We start from the raw sequence: 23,988 nt of genomic DNA, 5'->3' as shown, positions 1-23,988 counted from the left end.
CTAACACTAACAGACATAGGCATCAGCTAGCATAGCAACTTGAACTTAAACCCCATTTCAGACATACTGTGCGACCCCCGAGCATTTCCACCATGTCTGAACAGACACCCGGTCATTGTATCAACCTGAAAACAGATAAAAACTCCTCTTTCTTGCTATTATAACTTTTTTAAACTCACCGCTGTGCCCCCAGTCGCGCACCAGGTGCCAAATATCGCGAGAGTTCCATAAATACACCTCTAATGTCTCAATAAAGCCGGAAAAACACACATATAAGAAATGACAGAATGCCACCACTTTAACAGATGTCATTTTGTGAATATTACGGATAATAACAGGAGGCTCGGTGAGTTAGCCACACGCTGCTTTTATTCTCCTGAATGCATCTGTTGCCAGTTGGAGCGGAATCAACGTGATTTGAGGCGTAGCCGTCAGAGAGCGGGCAGCCTATCCCGGAGGATCAACCGTCACACGCTAGAAATGCCTTCTGCCTGTAACTTGTAGCTAACGACTGGCCGATGAAATTACAATGGATTGTGTCGGCAGCTAGCTTGTTCCGTCTCCACCGACCATGTAAGCTGTCCTGTCGCGGAAGGCAGTTGACTCGTGACTGATCGGCGAAGGACGGTACAGGAGGAGCCAGCCGCAGCCCTCCGAGCAGCGACGAGGAAAGCAGAGACGCACCGAGGCTGAGGGTCCGCGGCCACGATCCCGCGTAGCTACACTGTTTTCTTCCCTCCTTCTTCTCCTTTTTTTTTTTTTTTTTGTTTTTTTGACGGCCCCCGTATGCCTGCGCCCACGCCCGTCTCAACCCCCTGAAGGCAGAGAGAGAAGGAGGGAGGGCGGCAGCGGCAGTTCCGGGGTCCCAGACGCAACACAGCCGAGGAGAGGCATCGCTGAAATGAGATGAGGCTCAGATATGGAACTGTGGTCACTGCGATCATCTTCTTCACGTCTTTCCTCAGCCTGTCCTGGTACACAGCGTGGCAGAATGGCAAAGGTAAGGTGTGATTGGCTTTTTATTTTTATTTTTTTTTTATTTATTGCATTTTATTTTTGGAGAGGAAGCGACAGTTTTGAGGCCTGGTTAATGAAGTGGCAGACATCAGGCGGATCCGAGCTGCATGTCGTGGGGCAGCAGGTGTTGCTGCTCACCTCCTGTCTCCCATCTAGTAGATTGGTAATAACAAGCAACGTGTGATTGCCTCCACTGTCATGGTGCAACATACATTAAATCTTAGGAAACCTATTGCATTGCTTGGCCTTTTGTTTTTTTAAGCATTGCTATTCTCACTGATGTGTGTGTTTGTGCAGTTTGACAGCATGGCATATCTGTAGTCAGCCCTTGTCATCTCTTTTCACAGCTCATCGCTCACATCCACACTGTTCTGTTTCCAAGCTATCTCAATCAGTTTGGGATCATTTATGAAGTCACTGTCCATTCAAAGCAGCCGGCTGCACAGTTCTGCATCACTTCTCTATGATCGCCCCATTCATTGCCATTTCCCTTCCTGCTGAAACATTAAGGACTTTCACATGAGCATTACCCTTATTTTTACATTTCCTGTGAAATATCTGGGCTCAGGCATATTACACAAGTGTTTCTGTGTTTGAGCAGTGGGCTGAGTGCTTACTTGCCAGAGTGAACCCAATCCATGTGGGGAGGGTTATGGGCTCTAGTGACTTGTTATCAGCAGAGTGTAAATAATTGCAGCCTTTAGATAAATTCCAAGCCAAGGCTTCATGTTGTGATTACGGTGGAGTTTATCAGCTTGATGAAATATTTTCCTATAAATGGAGTCCAGTGAGTGCCACTACTAAGGCAGGCACGGCTCGTCCATGACTTGATGTAAGTGCATGCGTGATAAGCAAAGGTCAAGCGACAATGCCCCCTTTTCTGTCTACGGCACCTGTTGATACAGTCCAGTAGATCTGTAGTCAGAACGGGGATCATGAGCCAAGACCCCTCTCTTCAATTTCACATAATTATCACAAGATCCCAATATGATGATATCAGCTCCCATAAGTTGGAAACAAATAGTGTCTGCTGTTGATGATATTGGCAAATGGTCAAATGCAGACCTGAATTCTCAAGGATGGTCAATAGGCCATATTATTGCTTGTTATTTGTGTATTTTTGCTTGTGTTTTCTTAAGCAGTCAGATTAGCAACACGGTATTGAAAACAGCAAGTTAAATCTGAGATTAATTTCAGTGTGGACAACAAAATTTGTCAAATGTCCACATTTTGGGTTGAAGGGTTGCGAACAGTGATGAAGATCTCTTTTTTGGCTTTGTGGTGAAAGCTAGACTATTGATTTATTCCATGAACCCTTGCCAGCATTAGTTTATGTGAAGGCCACTGACCCAAATAGTTCTCATTATTTGCTGAAAAGTTGCATTCTTTGTGCACGAGGCTGGGCTGTTATCTGTCTTTTTGTGACGGAGATCAAATGTAACTCAAAGTGTCCTTGCCGGGGGAGGGTGGGGGGGACAAATGCCTCTTTCAGAGGTCCAGAATAAAATGCGATATACTCACACGCTCATTTACATACTTGCCGATAAATGATTTTGTCACTAAGAGAAAGCCTGAAGCTGAATATCTGTTTAAGTTTCTTCATTTTATATTTCTGTATATTAATCCCAGGTTATATAAGAACTCTGATTGGTTTATTATCTGCATTGACAACATGACAAAGCTTTCTTCATGTATTTGTGTGCACTGGCTCCTTGCCTCTCTGTGTTTGTATTTCTTGTCTTAGCATGAGGTGTTTTAATAGTGCTTACTTTTTTCCCCACATGTGAGCCTCTTTTTACAGCCCAAATAATTTCTCCCTGCAGTTATTGATGCTTCTCAGCGTGGGTGTTTAGAGCGTACCTGGCCTAAGGCATTGAGTCATTCTGAAAATGACAAATTCCAAAACCTATTCTGGTAGCTGCACACAGAAAAACATATTTGTATTGTATTCCCATGACTGTGTCATATGATTGTAGTCTTAAAGATACAGCTGGGGGTCTTGCTTGGGGGGCTGTTGGGGTTGAGGGGTAATCTGAAGCAAAGGCTTTATTTTTATTTTTCTCCTCTAACCCTTTGCTTCCGACAGCCTGTCTTGTTTCTGGTCACTTGACTGCGCTGAATGAGAGCTGTGCCAGTCAGCTGTCCAAACACTCCATGTTGAATGACTCTCCAGTATGTGTACTTCTCTGTCAGAGTCTGCCCCATCCCCTAGCGAGGGACTGCTCTCTGCTATCCCTGTGGTCATATCTCATATAGACCTTAAAATATTGACTAGCAGGATAAATATGAATAATAATATTGTGGATTGAGGTGATGCAGGGATGAAAAGTTGATGTGGCAATATAGTGTGATGCTACAAACCATATAAATTTGATAAAAAATACCCAGTCTTCAAGAACTATAAAGTACATTGATGACACAGCAAACATGATTTAGCCAGCTTGTTTGTTGTCAACCGTATGTGAGGAAAATAACGCTATACCACCACCACGCTCTGCCTCAACAAGTTGCTTTTCTAACAGGAATTTCCCAGTTTAAAGGTATTTTTCTCCTTCATGCATAGATGGAGTATATCTAAGTCCATCACATACGCATGCACGCACAGACACAAATTGTAACCACTATTATCGGTAAGTGACACCTCAGAATCCCTCAGAAGAATGAATCACTTTCATTTCTGCTTTTAAAGTAAACCAGAAATGTGATCTGATGTCATGTTTTTTTGCTTTAAGCTGGGGTAAGGATGTGACTCAGCAACTGTTATTGCAATGGAATATGTTGACGCCTTCCAGATGTCCATCTAACCTTTTTGTAAATAGCATAGTGCATTGAATAATGTTTTTTCCTGTTATTAAAGAAGAAATTAAGTCTGCTCTAGTATTTCATTAAAGCTGCACTAGGCAGTATTTTTTTTATTGTACGCTTGGTTGAAATAACTAGTATTTACCATTACATGCTACTAACAATAATTCATTGAAGGGAAATTTTAAAATTCGTGTCTGTGAGTGCTCACCCTAATGTATTTAGGACCCTGTCTGAATCAAACAATCAATTGGGGTTAACTAGCGCGTAACTAGCCAATCGAGTCACCCGGTTTCTACGTGTCTTGGTTCCTTTTTTCCCTCTCTGCTAGGCTGAGCTGCGCGCACAAAGAAGCTGTGTCAAGAGCTATAGCAACTTGTGAATGACTTCCAATACTTGCTTTGCCTACAATGGCGTTTATATGCACATTTCTTTAGCCTCCCTAGTCCAACAATAGGCTAGCCATGCAAATAAAGCCCCTGGAGCACAGCTTGTGTATGGCTTTCCATCTCATTCTGCTTGCTTACATTATGCTCTTTTTAGTAGTTATTGCAAACGAGCTTTTGGGCCACTCATCTGAGTTCAGGTTATTCCATGAATCTGTCAACCTAACCTTGACTTCCGCTTCAAGCCCAGTAAAATACACACACTTAGCACAGTGATACAAGGCAAAAAGGTTTTTCATTGTGTCTTTTGATATTGCTATAGTTGTGGGCACTGTATTAATTGTTTCTCTGTGATTTCCAGGCCAAGTTTGAGACCTTTCGAAGGTGTTTGTGCTTTCAGCAGGTTTGCTGAGATGTAACTGCTACTAAAGCACTAAATACTCTTCCTTCGCGCAAACACAACTTCCTCCTTGCCTTCCTTGAACCCGTGTGCTCTGTGTTTAAAGGTTTTCCTCCATCATCGTATCGCTCCAAACACAATTGGCCAAAAATAGCACCAAGAGAATGGGGGAAATGAGAAGGCAAATAAAGAGGGTGGTCAGTCAGATACATTTTTGGACATGACTTAGAATGGAAGAGAATATGGCTTGCACTTTGTCTCATTTATAGTGTGTGGCTAGATGTGTGTGTATACATTTAGTTTTTGTGCTCTGCGAGGCAGGGCAGTCTGCCAAACAAAAACTAAGTGGCCTTGGAGGAGGAAGAGAGTAGAGAGGCCAACTCTTAAAAGAATGAGGATGTGAAGAGCCTGAGGTGGGCTGTATGATGGAGAGAAAGGTTGAGAGTGCTGCCAGGACAGTGAGACAGTGGAATAAGTTCTTTTTTTTTTCTTTCTTTATGTACCCTGCTTAGTCACACAAACGCACACACACTCCCACTGCCCTGTATCCCAGACAGCCCTTACTCTGTCTAAACAGGAACAGGCGTCTTCAGCCGTTACTAAGCTAACAATCACTGTTGTTTCCCTCCTCATGCTTCTGCTCATTTCCTGTATCCCACACTGCTATTCATTCATTCATTCATTCATTCATTCATGCATGTTCCTTGTCTGCTTCTGGACAGAATTCCCACATGGCGCACAATTTATCCTCAGTGTCAGCGAGGAGAGACGTGGGTTGTTGTTCTCTAACTATTGATTTAATCTATGGCACAGGCTTATTGTATACGAGGGCCTACCTGTAGACAATAGTTTGTCTGTGTGGATGTAGTTATGCACACAAGCCTTGCGACAGTTGCACTCAGTGTACAGTATTCACAGGAAGTCATAAATTCATTGATATGGGGAAACGACAGAACTCTCGTCCTGCTGAGCATCCTGGCCACTCATATTTCAGTTTACGGGCAGATTTATGACATTTGTTACTTATTCACATCGTCACACATTGCTCTGAAAGCGCTTTGATTTGTACCATATGTATATATTTTTTTACATGTAGTCACTGAAGCCAGTGTTAAGACTGTCAACTTCATGAACCAGAGTGACACTTTAATTGTTTTTGGTCAATTCTGCAAGTAGTAAGAGATCCTATTATCATTATTTGCATCATTTGCATTTATTTCATTACATTATTTAAGAATTTATTTAGTGTCGACTAGATTAATTTCGTAATTGTTTTGTTTATAAAATTGCATAATGTAGTAAGAATTGGCGATTCGAATTTCCCAGAGCCCTAGAGAGATACTTTAATTACTTTTCTTTAAAATGACTGAATTTATTGGATGATTTTTAAATAATATTTGCTGATTATTTCTGTAAATCACCCAGTCATTTCAGCTCCAAGAATAGTGTTTGTGGTAGACTCAGAGCTCTGGACGCCGCTGGCTATCATTAGGCAATTGATTGGTGACATCCCTAAAAGTGGAGCTTCCAAAAAAAGAGTGAAAGCTCTGGCTGATACTAGCCTTACATGAGCCAAGTGAGCAGAGTGGGGCCACGCTCTCAGCTCAACTTAGTGCTGTCAGACGGCATGCTATGCCACAAAGTGAGACTGCAGGCTGCAGGAGCTTAGTGTGACTTCCTGCACATTTGAGGAAGAGGAATAGGTGGAGGTCAGAAGTAACAATGAGCACATGGTTAGGAAATTAAATTAAGAATCTGGGTTGGAAAGTTACCAAGGAGGCAAATAGTCTGGATTCTTCAGATCCTACTTTAATTTTTGATCCCACTAACCTTTGACTTTCCTTAACAAGTGAAGTAAAAGGGTTGTGGTGAATTGCAAAGAAAAAAACAGGATGGGATAAAGGTGTGCATTTTCTCTTTCTGCAAACTACATGGAACCGTTGAGGGAGTATCACTCGCCTACTCATGGATCGACTTGCGCTTCTCTTCAGGAAAATACCTCAAAAAATCAATACTACTACTCCGTGCGTGTGCAATATTATGTGTGTGTTGATGTGCTTTTTTCTGTAAGAAGATTGTTTTATACCTAGTGAGACTGAAAAAAAACCCTGATGTGTGTAAAGTAGAATCACTTAAAAGTAAAGTATCTTTTCTGCGCAGTGGATACACAGCACAGTGTGATTCTTCACTTCTTCGGCTTACTTACATCTTTTTAACTCCATAAGTCACGTCGATGATGCTCGTGTTGGAGCATCTGTGAACTTCTAGATCTGATCCCTAAATGGGAGCAAAACCAACATATTATAACATTTCTTGTTTTTATCCTTTTAATCACAAGGATGTGTTTTAACCATCTGCCCTACTAAATGGATAACAGTCTGGTTAAATGCCCCGTATTGTACATGGCAGCTGCAGAGTGGGAACACGTGGCTAGCAGGTGCACCACTTAAGAGTCATCATACATGCATAATGTATGTGGACATGTGCATCTTGGTTCCATGCCTGGCAGGTGGAATCTGTTTATTTAAAAAAATAAAATAAAATCTTATCTTATCTGAACGCAATCGCTTCAGCAACCCAAACACGTTAAAGGACTGCTAGATTTGTGAAGGTTGCTGATTTTACAGTACAGTGCAGCGCCTGTTCGGAACAGGCCGATTGCGCCGCCTCCGGTAATGCTGCATGCAGTTTTCTCCAGAGCTTTTTCTTAATCTTTAATTCTTAGTTAGACATTGCTAACAGCTTGGGACCAGGCTATTTCTAGAAACAAAAGCGTTCATTCAGAAAGTTAAATTGCTGATGCTTGAAATATGTAGGGTTACTACAGCGTAACATCTGCAGTCTTGCTTTCGTCGTATGTTCTTAAATGTGTACCCAGCATGCTGTTTGGCGGTGTAACAGTTAATAGGGGTCCTCTCTCAAATCGACACAATTGTGGGGGGAATAAGACACTATTGATTATGTACCTTATATCTCAAGTGCTCTCACTTCTGCACTTCCTTTGGTCCTCAGCAATACACCCGCCAAGTGTGAAGTCAATCGGATGAACGGCTGTTGAGAAAATCGAAGGACAGACATGCATACGTGCAGACAGACAAACACTCCTGTTTTAGTCAGATAATGTGACTAAAATACTTTTGAGATGAATTGGCTTTCTGTCAGTACACAGACAGTTTCCTGAGATCAGAAATGGAAAAGAAAAATCTCATAAATGGGACTTCTGGCAAGGCGCACAGTTTAAATAAGGTGCATTAAAAGGAGGAAGGACAAAGATATTGCATCAACAGGAACTCTGGGTGATGAAATGAAAATGTGTTTGTAGCTACAAAGAAAGTAGTAAAATGTTGGATTCCTCAGATAGCCACTGTCACCGTCCTTACAAATACAAGGCCTGTGGTATATGCTGGTAATCGTTGAGCTTCCAGGACATGCCTTACTACTTCCTCTGCAGTTCTTTGCTTCGCTTTTTATCCAATTCTTGCAAAGTGTTGTGATACTAAGTCTGCACACTTGGCAGGAAGAATCCATAGTTTGAAGGAAAAGTTTAATATTTTGGGAGATATGTTTGTTTGCTTCCTTGCAGAGTTAAATGAAATGATGCTGTCATGTCTGTAGCTTGGAAGCTCCTGTCAGCAGCTGGCTAACTTAGCTTAGCACACAGACTTGAAACCAGGGAAACCGCTGGTCTGGCTCTGTCCAAAGGTAACACAATCCTCCAACCAGCCTCTCTCCAGCTCACAAATTGAAACAGTGAGACTCACAATGAAACTGTTGCTTCTGTAGAAATAACTGTTGGTGGTTAGGCATGTGGTTTATCCTGACTAACTGGGAAGCTGTCATCACATGTCATTTTTCAGTGAGTACCAACAAAAAAAATTCCATTTATTTCTGTTGTGTTGGGGTGGCAGCAGAAGTCAATCAGCAGATAAACCCAAATTCATGGCTAGAGCTGTTTTTTTTTTGTTTTTGTGTTCTTTGGGTTAACAGACGCTTTTAAATGGAATGTCATTAGATGAGCTGGTGTTGAATCATCTGTTCCACTGAAATGTAGCTGAACTTGCGTTTCAAGGAAAAATGATTACCACATTTTCAAAAGAGGTATTCAACTGAGTGATTCTGAATTGAAAATAGTGCTGATATTATCAAGAATATTTCAAAGTAACTAAAAACACCCTCTGTAATTATAGTTAAAACCAAATGGTGTGAATACAGTAGACCAGCAAATCAAATTGACAACCTGTAAAAGAACGTTTTTATTTCAGAGCTGCAGCTCGTTGGCCAGCATGTACTTAATGCATCGATTTCCTAGTTATTTGTATAGACATTTTTGATTGATTGGCCCATTGGGCCGCTGTGTATTTCACTGTATAAATGTGCTGGAAGGGTGAAACTCTTTAACAAGGACATCTGCATATTATGTACTGCAACTCTCTCGTTCATGCAAACAAACTGCACAACTCCCTCATCAGCACTCATGAAGCCGCAGTCAGCAGCATGCATCAGCACGGGAGAGTGAGGTCAAGGACAAGATCAGTGTGAAGGCTTTTGATGAGCTAATGGATTGACTGATAAAACTCTTAACACTCTGGTGGGTTCAGGGTTGGATTTCTTTAAAGTGCCTCTCAGCCCTGAGATCATCCTTCCTATTTCTTAAACTGTGAAGTTCAGAAGAGGATAGTTTGAAGATGCTTAGATGCTCTTACTGAGGTCAGAGTGACAGAAGCCCGGTGTCGCAACAAGTACAACAATCATGGTTTGCGAATATGAATCAATAAGTAATTAAACATTGTTTACAAAAGAGAGCTTTGAGTTTGGAAATGACAGAAGGGGTGAACTAGTCTTGCATGTTAAAGGTAACTTCTGATTTTGGATCAAATACATTTATGACACAACCTGTTGTCAGTCCATGAACACTGTTACATTTGGTCTTAACACCCGTGGTCGTCTTTCTTGGGGGGGAAAAACGCTGAGCAGACGTGTTTTGTTTTTACAGGCAATTTTTAAAAAATCATATATGCACATTAAGACAATACAACGGCCACACCAAATAGTTCCAAGCTTCAAAATTTCATTCATTAAGTTGACATTTGAGCTTTAAAATCATCACTTGAATACTGTGCAGCTTTTTTTTTGGTACATCTGCTCATAAGAGAGGAGCCATGATTTTTGAATAGTTGTTGAATTATAAGAAATTGAATAGTTTCTGTGACTACTTCTAGTTTCCTTTGTTTTTACCGCCATCTGCCGATACGCCCATCGGGAGCAGTAGCTTGATTCGAGGCGTTGAGATGAAGCCGGGTCTTTGTAAAGATGGCGGCACAAGCTGTCTCTGATTTTTCGTAATTTAGGCAGCCTCCGTCCCAGTCGATCTTCCTGTGACTGAACATTTTCTCTCCTCTCCTCCTGTGGAGATCGCCTCTCTTGCTGCATCTGGGTGGATGGAAGATGTCGTGGGCATGGATCAACTTAATGCCCGCTTTAATCCAAACGCTAAATTCAAACATGTAATTCTGCCATAATGCAACATAGGAGAAATTAATTGGCCGATACCCGATTAAAATCAACAATGTAGTGAAGTTGCATCTCGCACGGATAAACCAAAGAGTTTTCTGTATTTAGGTGACACTGATTAGCTCATTTGCATCTTATATTTTATTTCTCATCATCCATCTAGTGAGTTGATATATGGTAATGCAATTCTGGCTGCTCTGCACATGATGTTTATTCTTTTACCTCCTCATTTATGACAGTTGTTTTTTTTTTTTCTGAATGGCAATTGAAGCACCACTAATCAGCTCTTTTAATGGCTTGAAGCATCCCCCACCCATAACTGAACTTTTGGTAGATGAGAATAAAAACATTAACTTCAAATCTGCTGAATGAAAGATTTTATAGAAACGAGCAAATCTTCTTTTTGGCTTGAAGTGGTGCGTGTGTGTATATTTTAAAGGCTAGTTGTTGAGCGTCTATTATATATGCGACTCCACATTCCTCCCACGTATCTCATTAATAAATTAAGTAAACTGAGCAATAGGATCAAGGATGACAAGTCAAAGCAGAACATCATGGGAGAAGAGGGGCAATGGTGTGTGTAAACCAGGACAGAAAAGCCAAAAACTGTATGTCTAAAAGTGTATGGATGGAAGTGCAGATAGTGTAGGACGTTAGGTGCGTATAGGACAGTAAAAAACGTGAAATCCATTATGAAATTAGGAGGAAGGGATGAGACAATGATAAGGAAAGAGGTTGGATGCAACAAACAAAAAGGAAGGAGAGGAGAGGTTATCAAGCTCAGAGGTAGAGCATAGCCTCTCATCCCTTCCCCCACTACTCTTGTAGTAAAAAGAATAATGATATTGCAAAGATATACTCCAGGCCTCAAGTAGGTCTGATTATTTCATGCATTTTGTGTACCATTCATTCACCATCCAGTGGCTATATAGCAGTAGAGAAGAATCCACCCTGCTTCTAAATGTATGCTGATAATACTTGATTTGTAAAAAAAAAAAAAAAAAAAAAGGTTGAGCAATGTGTTATGTGAAGTTAAGGTCACATTCAGAGTGATATTTATCTGAAATGTCACAAGACTTGTGTAAACACTGCCCAGCATAGCTTGGGCGCACACATTGCTCAGGTAATGAAAGAGGCACTTCCTCAAAAGGGCGTGATATTACTCAAGACATGGAAAAGCCTACAGTTTCACCACCCAATACATCTGTGCAGGGGACGCATACAGCTAAATAGATGAGGTTTCTATTTCTTGTTTCTGTTCCCGTAGTGCTCTGTGTGTCTTTGTTTGTCTGCACAGTGGGATTAAAGGTGTGGTTTCATCTCAACAGGACAGGAGTCTCACAATCAAAGGGCTGATGTGAAGATGAAAGTCTGTTTTCAGTTTGAAGTTGCCCTTTTCATGAGGTTTGGGCCAAATGACAGCATCTGTCCGTGTGTCTTAGGGATCAACAGTCAGGAGGAACAACATAGTTCTTGTGCAAAAGTGGAGTGGATGGACAATAGCTCTGTCAGAGAGAGAGAGAGTGATGGAGAGGGGAAGATAAAGGGAGTCTGGGTTTTGTTGTGGTGAAGGGATCTCTGAAAGGGCACAATAAATCTACCCGCAGAGGAAGATCAGAGACTGGCCAAACCCACAACTCCACCTAATAAACACACATATGCACACCTGAGATGTTCTTTGTACTCTCTCCGTGACCTTGTGTTTACTGTTGACACTAAGACTTGCTTTATAGGTGTGACAGTGAATGCTACACGTGTGCTTTATCGGCCTCAAGTACCACATTCGCTGCATTTGTACTCATCAAAACCAAAGCAATAAAACAGTTAGGTAACTGACCAACAACACTAAGATAGAAAAGAAACACAAAGAGAATTCAAAACAAAAACTTCATAAAGAGAAGTAAGTTGAGCTATAATACACATTTGAACTATAATACACATTTGAACTCCTTCCAGCGAACACGGCGACTCCCTTTTTCACAGAATTTCACAGCCCCTTCTTTCAAACTCCTACACAGACGGTTAAACTTCAGTTTCCTGATAAGGAAACACACACACACACTCACACACACACACATTTTCGCGGTGAACCTCCGCTAAACCTCAGAAGTAATTTACACACTAACATGCCGCTTGTGTTGCCACAAGGCGCTCCTGAGCGCTGCACTGTTGTGGATGATATCATTTGGTACTGACTGCGGTAGTTCAGAGACTTGAAAAGCAGGTTTGTGGTAATTACCATACATCCCTGTACAATCTTAAACATCCTGGTTGTGGAAGTGAAAAAAAAGTACTTCTCTCTTTTCCTCTGGCAGCTTGTCCTGAAGTACTTTACAGATCCAAAGCACTTTCCTAAACCTGCTACTGCAAACCTGCTCAGGAAAGGTCACATAAGGACTGTTTTTTTTTTTACTGGACAGCCTGCAGGTAGAAATGTATGTGACCATATGAATGTGAGCGCTGAAATACAGCACTCACTGCTCAGTCAGCATGAATAATAAAAAAACGTGTATCCTCAGGTGTTCCCAGTCTAAGTGCAGAATAAAGAAAATGCTATCCAATATTAGGGATATTTAGGCCGAAGTCCAAGTAACAAGTGGTGAGGATCTGTATCCAGGAATATAAAAAGAAGATTTCTCACCATTGTGAATTGGGGACTGATTGGATATTTCCTCTTCTTATACACTAGTATGAATGAAGCATGAATGTGAATCATTACCAGTATTTTAATACTTAATTCAAATATGGGTGGAATTTTTCCTCACTCATTTCGTGCTCTGTGGAGGCCCAGCAGAAGTCAGTAATCTCTAGTAATGGCTGTTTTTGTCATTCTGCTCCACGGTGCTGCTGCTACGGTGGCATTTTTTTATGTGGTCTTCACCGCCCTTTAAATAGTTTAACCTGAGACATTCTTGCTTTGTCTGTTAAGTGAAATGTAAGCCGCAGTTGAGACAGTGAAATATAAATGTCATGCCATACATTATGTCATTTAATGTCATTTCCAAAATTCCCAACTGCATTTAAATTAGATTGTCATTAGTGTTGCCCAATCTGTGGAGATGTTTTTACTTCATAGCAGCACCCTGCTCTCCCTGGAGCTAAAAGCGGTCCATTTATCAAACCATTCTTTATTTTTTTTCAATTGGAACTCGTATATTTTACCTATGTAGCACATGTTGCCACTTGCTAATGCGTCCTACTTTGCTTTTTTTTCTTCCTTTTTATAGAGAAGCTGATAGCATACCAACGGGAGTTCCATGCCTTGAAAGAACGCCTTCGTGTGGCAGAGCACAGGACGCTGCAGCGCTCGTCTGAGCTCAACAACATCCTCGAGCAATTCAGACGTGCCATCGCTGAGACTAACAGCAGCAAAGATGCCCTCACAAACTTCTCAGGTGACTGACGCAGACATACACCAAGACTCATTAACTCCAACTGAGCTTTTACGCCCCTAAGTAAACTTTAATGCTTTTCAGCCATTTGTGGGCAGCAGATGTTGAGGTGCATTCCCTCCTGCGTTCTGCATCACCTGTTGTATAGGTTGACATCAAAAGCATGCACTCATCATAGATGCAGCACAGGCATTTTTTGTTTCGGCCTGCTTTTAGATCTCTGGGCATTGTAGCACAGTGTTATGAAGAAAACTAGAAGAAAATGCTCAGGGGAAGAACTTTTCTAAGACCTAGCTCATTTCAAATAAAGATGAAATGAAATGAAATAGGTTTTTTTCCATGGTTGTTTTCACAGTGGCAGGATTCTCACAGGCGTCTCCTGTGAAATCTGTCAGATTCAAACCTAAAAACCACTGGGTGGTTTATAGAATCCAGTCGGCTGAAACACACCAATCATAAAACCATTTCACTGTGTAGCACAGCACATGAATCAAATAAAAATGTTCAAGGCTAATTTGAAATTTTGTTTTTAAGCATATTTTGCACATTGTCTGCCAGTTTTAAAATGAAACGGCCATCTCGTATTCAGCTTCATTATCATGCCGGTGGTGTTGTGCTTTTGAAACTGACAATTACCTTTTTAAATTTTCATCATGCACACACAACTGGAAAAGGAAAACTCAATTTGACTATATGATTTGGTATTATTGGACTAGTACAAAACATCAAGAGCGCTGCACAAGGGAAATACAGGAGGAACTCGTACACTGTGCAGTATGGTATAAATCACAAGCATAGACATTATATTTAATGGTTCTGTTGTTTATAGCATCACTCTTCTAACAGAGCACTTTAGCGTTAACAGGGGGCGCTTTAAAAATCTGCATAATTTCACTCACGTCAGAGGAGGACTTAACCTGTTCCTCTGTGCCTGCTTTCAGATGAGACACAGAAACTACTGAAGGAGCTCGCAAACAGGAAACCTCTCCAGGTGCCAAATATCTACCACCACCTGCCTCACCTTCTCAATGAGGGCAGCCTGCACCCTGCAGTGCAGGTTGGTCTCGGCCGCACAGGAGGTGAGAAGCTGCAAATTCAGTCCAACACTAGCTGCCCTGGTAAATGTAGCTCTTTCTTTAGAAGGAACATGCTCGTCCTGCACAAAGTAAAACCCTCAAAGATCCTCATTACACCAGGGAGAGAGACAAGTCTTAACAAGCTTTCAGCTGGTGACTAGTTTACAACAAGTTTCCCCCTTGGACTGCTTTGCAACAGGATCATTCTAAAGAGCACCAGCAGATTGAAGATAATCATAGTACACAGTACATTTTTGCTTTCAAGTCTCTGTCCTACTTTGTTTTTCTGACATGTACTTCCACTGTGTGTTCAGAAGCTTTTCTGGTGCCCTTTCTTCTCTCTTTTATCGAACCTGAGAGCTGCACTGTAAAGTGTTGAAGTGCTGTATAAAGAAACTTTACATTGGGAGCATGAACTGAACATAAGAATACAAAATCTACAGATGTAGGCCACAATAAATCAAGCTGTGCACATTTTTCAGTATGTTTTAAGTCTTCATCACAAGAGCTCACACTCCTTCACTCCTGTGAAGACACTATAAAATGTAATTTACAAAGCTCACAAAAGTGCAACGTATCCTGTCAAAGCTGCTGTCTGTCGGTGCCCCTTTTCACATGGATTAGTCCTCTTCTGTTTCACTCCAATTTTCAACAACCCCATTTTTATTTCTGTAATTTTTCTACTCTTCACCCCTTTTAAGCAGCAGCATACAGCATGTGACCTCTGCTATATCAAGTTCTGTCTAAGAGGATTACTTATCTGGCATTGTGAGTCTGATAGGTGGAGTGAATTTGAGGCGCGTTTTTAGGGGCTGAACAGCTCAAAATGTGCCTCCACATTCCTAATGACAATGACTGAGGGGAAGAACAGAGGCCCCAGACAAATTAGAGGAAAGGAAGAAGGGACAAGTCAGGAACAAATGGAGTTTCTTGTCTCTGGCCTGTGGCCTGTTGGATCAATGAGTACAAGGTATTCCTACAGGAAAAAATGCAAAATCCATCCCTTAGTCATTGCCAGTCTGTTTGGTATTATGACAGTTGGGCAGGTATCTGTTACCTGCAGACAAGGTTTTAACTCAGTTGAGTTCCCTGGAATGCACAACCAAGCCTGAATTACTAGAATATGTGCTACTGGGAAGTGATAGTGAATGTCTGTGTTGGTGGGACACAGAGACACACAACACAATACGAGAAGTTCTGCCTCTCAACCACTAGGGATGGGTACTGAAACTCAGTATTAAAGGGCCGTGGTATTGGTGAGCTTTGATGTTACCTTTTCTGCTTTAGATATTGGAGAAATTAAGAAAATGGTTCTCCTGTTTATTTAGGATACATAAACATTATCTTGCACCTCTCATATAGTACATGAGAGAAAATAAAGCAATGTTCATTCTTTTCTCAATTTATTTTGTTTTTTCTCTAAAGAAAATAACAAAAAGACCCGATAAGTGTACCATGAAAGTACACACAATATCTGGAAGAGTAGTATTACTGTTATAATCTCAACAATACCATCCCTATCCACCACCAATGTATGCCTGTGACATACTTGAAAAGCCTCTGGCAATTTTGCCCTCAGGGTTCACTCTTCTTTTTATCGTTCATTGTTCTTCTCAGCCTACCCCTGTGTCTTCCATTTTTTACTTTACCCTATGTTTCTCTGCTGGTCTAAGCATATCTGACATTGGGATATTTATAGCTGTGTAAATTAGGACATCATCCCACTTTAAATTGAACAAGGATCATGGGAAGAAACAGTTCAGAGAACCTCAGAGACTGGAACGGTTTGAACAGGGTCTGACTGAAGCCCCTTTTAGACAGAAACCAACAGAAAAGAATCATTGTAAATACTGCCTTGTTTATTCCAAACACATAATATGGCCTTTGGCAAGCCACCAGCTTGCCAACTTGTGCCCTTTTACACACAGTCAGTACTTATTTTGTAGCCAAGTTACACGCTGTGACAAGCTACAGTTGAGGATCTCTGTTTTTCCCCTTCTTTTCCTCCCTAATTTGGAATTCTTCATACTGCTGTCTTTGTCGCCGCTGGCTCTGCTGTTGGCCTGAGGAGGGAGTTGACAGTCATGTGCCTTCTCAAATAACACATGGTGTCCACTACTTCTTTTCTTTCGCTCTCTGTGCACGTGTCCTGGCTAGCTGGTAACTGTTGCCGGGGCAGTGACAAGAGTATGATCCCTCACCGGCTTCCCCATCACTGCTGCCAATTATGCTGCCTCTTGCAGTACTTATAATGCAACCTTGTCTTTTGCTTTTGTGTAAAATGAACAGCAAAAATGTCATTTGAGAGTACGAACCTCTTTGCATATTTTGTTTTTCTTTGCTGGTTAACCAGTATTATATTTCTTGTTTTTGATATCACTGCTTGTACCCTGTGAACAGACAGTCCAGCATGGCACAGAAACCTCTGATTCTGCTGACTATGATGTGATCTCACTTCATTAATGGACACAACGTAATCAACAAGTTCTAATCTGAAACTATAATTACCTTCATTGGTAACTCTGTAGGGTTATATACACATTCATACATACATATACACGTAATCTCACCCTTACATGCTGACATTTTTGGCCATTTTTGCCAAACACAAGCCAAATCTGTCAACCATGACTGATTTCCCTTGAAATTCAAGAACAACGCTCAGAGTGGGCCCTGGCTGGCTAGCTGCATCGCTGCAATGCAACACTGAAGAACAAAAAATTGGACACAGTTATGTTTCCAGCTGCAAGCTGTAACACATAGTCGTGGATTTCACCTACAAATGTCTGCGTGCCAGCTAAGATCAAACCTGATGACCACATGTTGTTGACATTGGAATGTAATTATCAGCTGTGTTGTTTGCCCATGTTTTGAGAAGCTTTTCAGACAGTGCGTTGCATACTTTACATGGCTAGCCTCTGTCCTACACCTGTTTTTGATTGGAATATTGTGAATTTATTCATGTAATTGATGAAGTTCAGTAATAAATTGCAGGCTAATGGAAGCACTACATTAAGGAGAGCAAGTCCTGTCTATACAGTGCTGGTTGGATAATGCGGCCCTTATAATGGAGAGTAGGATTTATGATGGCTCTGACTGGTTATTGACGGCGATAATTTTTTTTCTTTCTACCAGGCCCCTTGTGTTATGGATTGAATTTATTGTCTGAAGCACTTTTGCAACAAGACGCTATAAATTAAGGATGTGAGACGTGACCATTTTTACAAAAATTGAAAAATTTTGAATAGGTGGTCGACTGTTGTGGATTCTGGGTTTCCACTGGAAAGCTTGGTTATGCACGCACACACACAAACACACACACATTGGCCCTCAGGCTTTGTAAGATCTTTTAAAGCTTAAAGTTTTTTAAAAAGCCTCAGTTTTTGTCATGAAAATATAGCACCCAGATTACTGAGGTTGCCTCTCTTCCCTAACAGCAGCACATCTCTTCCTGAGGAAAACATTGCTGGTTTTTACTTTGATACAGATGCAGCTGTAAGAATGATAATAACATGAGGCTCATTAATGACTGAATTACCCCAAAGCATGACTTTGAATTCCAGCCATCCTTCCATTATCTATACTGCTTATCCTCAGAGCATGGGGGCGGGGGCTGGATCCCAGCTGACATCGGGCGAGAGGCAGGGTACACCCTGTCAATCACTGTTCAAGCTTGCATTCACGTGTACTTACTATTTAAAGTCACCAATTAAGCTGCGTGTGTTTGGACTGTGGGAGGAAGCGGGAGTGCCCGGAGAGAACCCATGAAGCATGGGGGCAACATGCAAACTCTACACAGAAAGGCCCCCAGGTTTGCACACCATGCTGCCAATGACACTGAATTAGTTATTATAATATACCAGCACATAAGCACATCAAATATGCATAAAAAGCCAGCTTCAAAAGAAAGAACTCCCCACCCTGTCGTTAATAGAGCAGATGCCAATGAATATAATCCATATGCTACTATGACTTCTGTATTTTATTTTATTTACTCTCTCTATTTCCATGTCGATAGCATAGAAACGTTATTTTTAATCCGTATTAGTTACATTTGAAAAAGCGCATTATTAATTTTTAAACTTCAAACAAATTGAGGAGTTCCAAAGTCCCTCAACACTAAACCTAACCCTAAATAGTATGCAGCCATCGTCCCTAATCGTGAAAATGTGAACTTTTATATGCTACATTTCACCACACCATCAAGCCACATTTTGCTGGACAGTATAAACACAGCTGAACACCAGCTCCCTTTAATGTGAATGGCATGCCAAATCAGTTATTTACACCGATGTGACAGAGACGTGAACAGAAATGTAGATTGTATTGCTTTTTTTTTTTCCTGAAGATGAAAGGATGGCAGAGTGAATCAGGCAGGCTGATCAAGGGACACGGGGAGGGGCAGCCTTGGAGTCGGCCCTGCTCATGCTGCACTTGCATGCATTATCACTCATTCACTGTCTGCCACCCTCCCTTATTCTGTCACTCTCTGTCTCTTTTCCTTCCTCCCACATTCTCCTTTCATCCTCGACCTACTTTCTTGGTGGTGGTGGTGGGTGTCGCTATACAACACGGAGCTCAGTGTGAGAAATACAAAGCAAAACTGGGACAGATTCTCCACGCTGCACAGATCACTCTGGAGGATTGCACCCTCTCTCAAGTCCACTGTGCAGCTTGCTTATTCTGCACCGCAAGTTTGTTTTGTGCACTTGTTGGGGGCCTCTTACGCCCCTGCATCAGCTCAGTTACCATGTGTCTCCTTTTTAAACTTTATACACACACACACACACACACACACACACAAACACATGCACACATTAGCCATGGTCCATGTAGTTGACAATAGAGGCTGACATTTTTTCAGGAATGCTGCGGGTCACGGGATTCCTCTGAGATTCCCGCGGGATGGGAGTCAGTTTCACAATTCATCACGTGCCTGCGATGGGACAGGGGAAAAAAAAACAGTCAGCGGGAGCAGGTGGGATGGTAGTAACATGATAACAATTGGTCAGTTTTTATATATAAATATGCAGTTTTAATATGAATAAACAATATAGTGTTTCTGTTAATATATATGTTGCAGAGGCAGCGGCCACCTAAAATTATTGCTGCAGTTGCTTCCGAATTTTATGATGATGAGTCCAGTGGAGCTGTCCGAGAACGATCATCCGTTCTCTGTCCACTTTGAGGATGAGCAAATGGAGCAGTGACTGGACATCAATCAATCGCGAAGTCATGACAACTAAATAAACAACAGCGCAAGCACAGCATTATTTTTCTCGGGCAGAGTGAAAATAAGCGCAGAAGATAAGATTGCGTCACCAGAGAACAAGTGCATGACGTGTGTGGATTGACGAAAGACTACCTCCCTGGGAAAAAAATAAATAAAAAAGGATACATGGAAATAGGATGGGACAGGACAGGAAGGTGACACAGGAGTGAAAATCTCTGCTCCTTCAACACTTTGCACTGTTTTCTTTTCTCTGGGAAAGAATTGTACACTTTATGCAAAACATGATGCAAACCTGAAACCTAAATTTGAATTCAGTATAGGGCAAGTATATAGAGGAAGACTATCTATATATGAGAAAGAGAGCACACAGTAAGTAATAGGTAATTTCATACTAATGTCTTGTTTTCTTGTTTTCTGGCGTGAGGAGAACAGTAATTTAGTGTCGGATAACGTCTTCATCCTCACATTTACTGTCACACCAGTGTGAGCTTGCTGTTCACTGTACGCTCTCTCATTCCCTCACTCTCTCTTTCCCCAGTGAAGGGATCCTTATATTCTAGTATGTCAAATGAACTGCTTTTATGTCTACAATAGTCTGTTGTGCTCTGTTTTTAAAGAATCTGTCCATACTAAAGAAGAGGCCGCCTGTTTAGCCGTAAGCCTCATACAATAGGAGCAATCAGGAGATGACAATAGCCTCTCTCTTCTCCCCTCTCTGTCCTCAGCTGAATGTAATACCACTTGTGACCTTTCTTAGCTCAGAGATGATTATTAGCTTCATATATGTAATCGGTGGGTTTTGCTGACATGATTTATTGTTTAGCTTCCTAACCAAATTAATTGATGACAATTGAGATGAATTGCTTATTCATTTGGCCATATATCAAGTAAAATTTTGGGGGTTTTGGGATCTGGTAATTTTTTAAAATGTTTTTATAGCTTAATTATTTATCAATTAATTGACTTTAGTTTTTGTTTTTCTCAAAGAACTTGCACATTAAGAAGCATATAGCAGAACAAGAACAACAAAGCTTCTTCTTTCTTCTATCCTTAAACCCTTGACTTGGATGAGGAGTAGTTCCTTTGAACTTTTCACCACATATGTTGTGTGTGTCTGGACAGACATGGATGTAAACTACAGTGGTTGGTGGAGACACAACTGTGAGGCAGTAATTCTAGTTTTTACATGGGAAGGCTTCTGCATTCCCTTTTAACTCTGCTTTGTAGACTTCTGGATGAAGATCGATGATGAGTAAATTGTCTATCATATATATTTGTTACCTTTAAGTCCAAACACTGTTTCCTCTACATAGTAATTCAGCGACTCTCTACACAAGTTGTAAATTGAAATGTTGTATATTCTGGAACCCCACATTACCCACATTGTGTAAGATTATTATTAAAGACACTTTTCATTACTTGCAGCACAGTGGTGCAGATGCATTACAAACTACCTCCATCAGTCCTTCCTGCTGCCATCTGTCAGTCTGGGCATGAATTCCTGTCCTGTTGGATTTAGGCTGATGTAATCTGTCGTTGTCCAACAGCAAAGATTATTTGGTTTTGGATCCACTTGATTAAACAGCCACCCCTGCAGCCTTCAACAGTTCCTCCTCTCACCTCAAACTCTGTCTTCTTCTCAGTTACCATGGTGATGGGGATCCCCACAGTCAAGCGGAAGGTGAAGTCTTATCTGTCAGAGACGCTGCATTCACTAATAGACAAGCTGTCCCCGGAGGAGAAACTTGACTGTGTCATTATTGTCTTTGTTGGGGAGGTGAGATCTCACATTCATACAGTATGAATCATCGCATGCCACTTCTGCACAATAGATTCACAACCGCAGCAGAAAGGTCTGTGCGTCTAATGTTGTTCTTGTTTGATCCCTGCAGACTGATGTGGACTATGTTCACAGTGTGGTTGCTGGCCTGGAGAAAGAGTAAGTACGCTCCTCTGCTTCCCGACAGATGCAGGAAAAGATGGAAATATTGTAAAGGAACAAGAAGATTCTGTTACCAAGAGACAAGTCTGTGTGTGTAGGTGTGCTGACGTGTGTGTTGCACTGCTGACATCACCAATGACCTTCTTACTTCAGGTTTTCTACAGAGCTGAGTTCAGGCTTGCTGGAGGTGATCTCCCCACCAGCGGCCTATTACCCTGACCTCACCAACCTCAAAGAGACTTTTGGAGACTCCAGAGAGAGAGTGAGGTAAGCCGCTCGCACAGGCTGCGCTATCTGTTTCTCTGCGCTCTGACATGTAATTAGGAAAAGTGTGATAGAAATCATTATGGAAGTCATGGAGAAAGCATCCGTGAGAGAATTGAAATGCGGGTGAGCTCTGATGAGGGTTGCAGAAAAAGTAGAAGGATGAGTCAGGGGGAAAGTGGGAGGAAGCGAGCAAGCAAGAGCTTTTAGGTAGGCTGCCTGGGTACTTAGTATTCCACAGGCATTTCTCAAAGTCAGATCAAGGTCATCAACAGCAGCACCCTCTATCTCTCTCTCTGTAGCACTCCCTCTTATTATCCTCTGTATTTATCTTCCCTTTATTGTCCGCTAACAACTGGTTTCATTAGAAATCTGTTTATGGTGCAGTTTCTACGTGCAGCATGTATTCAGATAATAGCCTTTAGGCCCAGAGGACTGTGCGTTATGTTTGTATGTGGGTGTTCATGAGCACAGATGCTTCTGATAGCAATCTGAACAGTTACTATCTTGTTCAACATAGGCCACGGTACAAACCACGGTTATATTTTCGTCACTTGTTGTGCGCATGAGCACGCGTCCAAGTGAATGGAATAGAAAAAGGCTCTTTATGTTCCCTCACTGCTGGAACTGAAGCAACACTCAACCACCTGGCCGAGTTGAAGTGCACGTGCATCCATGCCCTCATATTTGTGGTGTCTGTTCACCCGAGTGTGCGCTTGTGTGCACTCAGGAAAATCTGTGTGCCACCTCCCACACCTGCCCCGCGGAGGCATCATGAACACCTGCAGTCCTCGGTGAGCAGCCATTAGTGAGACTGCAACAAGGGCAGATCACTTTAGATCAAACTATTAGTGTGTGTGTGACGGCAGCGGTTTATATATATTTCACATGTGCAGTTTTGTGAAGCGTTGTGTGTCTGACATGCTTTCCACAGGTAAAACACCCCCTTAGAACACCTTTAAAATACTGTGTGATGATTGTCTTTCTCATGTGTGTTGATGGTTTCTGCTTTATTTAGATGGCGAACGAAGCAGAATTTGGACTATTCCTTCCTCATGATGTATGCTGTCAGCAAAGGGGTTTATTATGTCCAGGTATGTTCTTGAAAAATATAATGATAGATAAATAAATAAATGTTCCCGTGGCAGCTTGCTAGAGTGCATTTTAAGGACAGTTACTCACATGTATTGGCGTGAAAGCCTGTTACTAGGATAACACTGGTTTTGCTTTTAGTTTGGAGCTTGTCATACCAAATTAAAACATGGCGAGCACTTGAAGCAAATGTGTGTTGTTGCAGTCATTCATCAAAGCCAGTGTTGTGGGGTTTTTTTTCAGACTGGAGCCAGTTTCACTTATACTTAGCCTAATCCTCTTAGACTTCAACAGCTCTTATCTGTCTTGGCTAAACTAGGCGTCCAATTTGGAAATGTTTACATAAATGTTCACTCTCAGCAGATTTGAAGTGCTATCACCAGCCATTCACGGTTTAGTTTCACTGAGTTGTTAATCTCCCATCTCTCTGTCTCACTGCACTGGGTGTTTCGTTCCCATTCTCTGCTCTCAGCTGGAGGGAAGAGGTATTGCCTGTCCGACATCTGCTGCTACTGTAGTTTAGTGTGTTTCTTAGCTCAGTTTGAGAGTTTTGTTCATGTGTGAATATAGAGTTTCCCTTTTTCTTCTTCTCCCCCTCTCCATCAACAATAAACCCGGACTCTTAAAATGGTTGCTTCCGTCGTGCATCTTGTTCTCACTGTGCCTCTGTTCCTTCAGCTGGAGGACGACATTGTGGCCAAGCCCAACTACTTTGCCACTATGAAGAACTTTGCTCTGCAGCTCTCGTCAGAGGACTGGATGATCCTGGAGTTCTCTCAGCTGGGCTTCATCGGTACGACCCATTAAGCATGTGATCAATACTTGGCATGCACCAGAGGTCTGTCAAATGAGGCAACATCTGCATAGTCAGCT

General features: G+C 41.7%; 1 protein-coding gene across 1 annotated transcript in view; it reads left to right on the top strand.

The window, feature by feature from the left end:
* Positions 1-430: 430 nt before the first annotated feature.
* The window catches only part of mgat4a (alpha-1,3-mannosyl-glycoprotein 4-beta-N-acetylglucosaminyltransferase A), a 29,708-nt gene continuing 6,150 nt past the window's right edge, over positions 431-23,988 (top strand). Inside the window, exons 1-8 of the mRNA XM_070837931.1 lie at positions 431-1,000; positions 13,344-13,511; positions 14,450-14,587; positions 21,461-21,594; positions 21,710-21,756; positions 21,913-22,026; positions 23,042-23,117; positions 23,794-23,908. Of these exons, the coding sequence (XP_070694032.1) occupies positions 907-1,000; positions 13,344-13,511; positions 14,450-14,587; positions 21,461-21,594; positions 21,710-21,756; positions 21,913-22,026; positions 23,042-23,117; positions 23,794-23,908 (886 nt within the window). The 5' untranslated portion in view covers positions 431-906. The remainder of the gene's footprint in view (positions 1,001-13,343; positions 13,512-14,449; positions 14,588-21,460; positions 21,595-21,709; positions 21,757-21,912; positions 22,027-23,041; positions 23,118-23,793; positions 23,909-23,988) is intronic.

This window comes from Pempheris klunzingeri, chromosome 10 (assembly GCF_042242105.1).
Source record: "Pempheris klunzingeri isolate RE-2024b chromosome 10, fPemKlu1.hap1, whole genome shotgun sequence".
Lineage (NCBI taxonomy): Eukaryota > Metazoa > Chordata > Actinopteri > Acropomatiformes > Pempheridae > Pempheris > Pempheris klunzingeri.
Note: the sequence above shows the minus strand (reverse complement) of the source record. Positions and strands in the feature narration are given on the sequence as shown.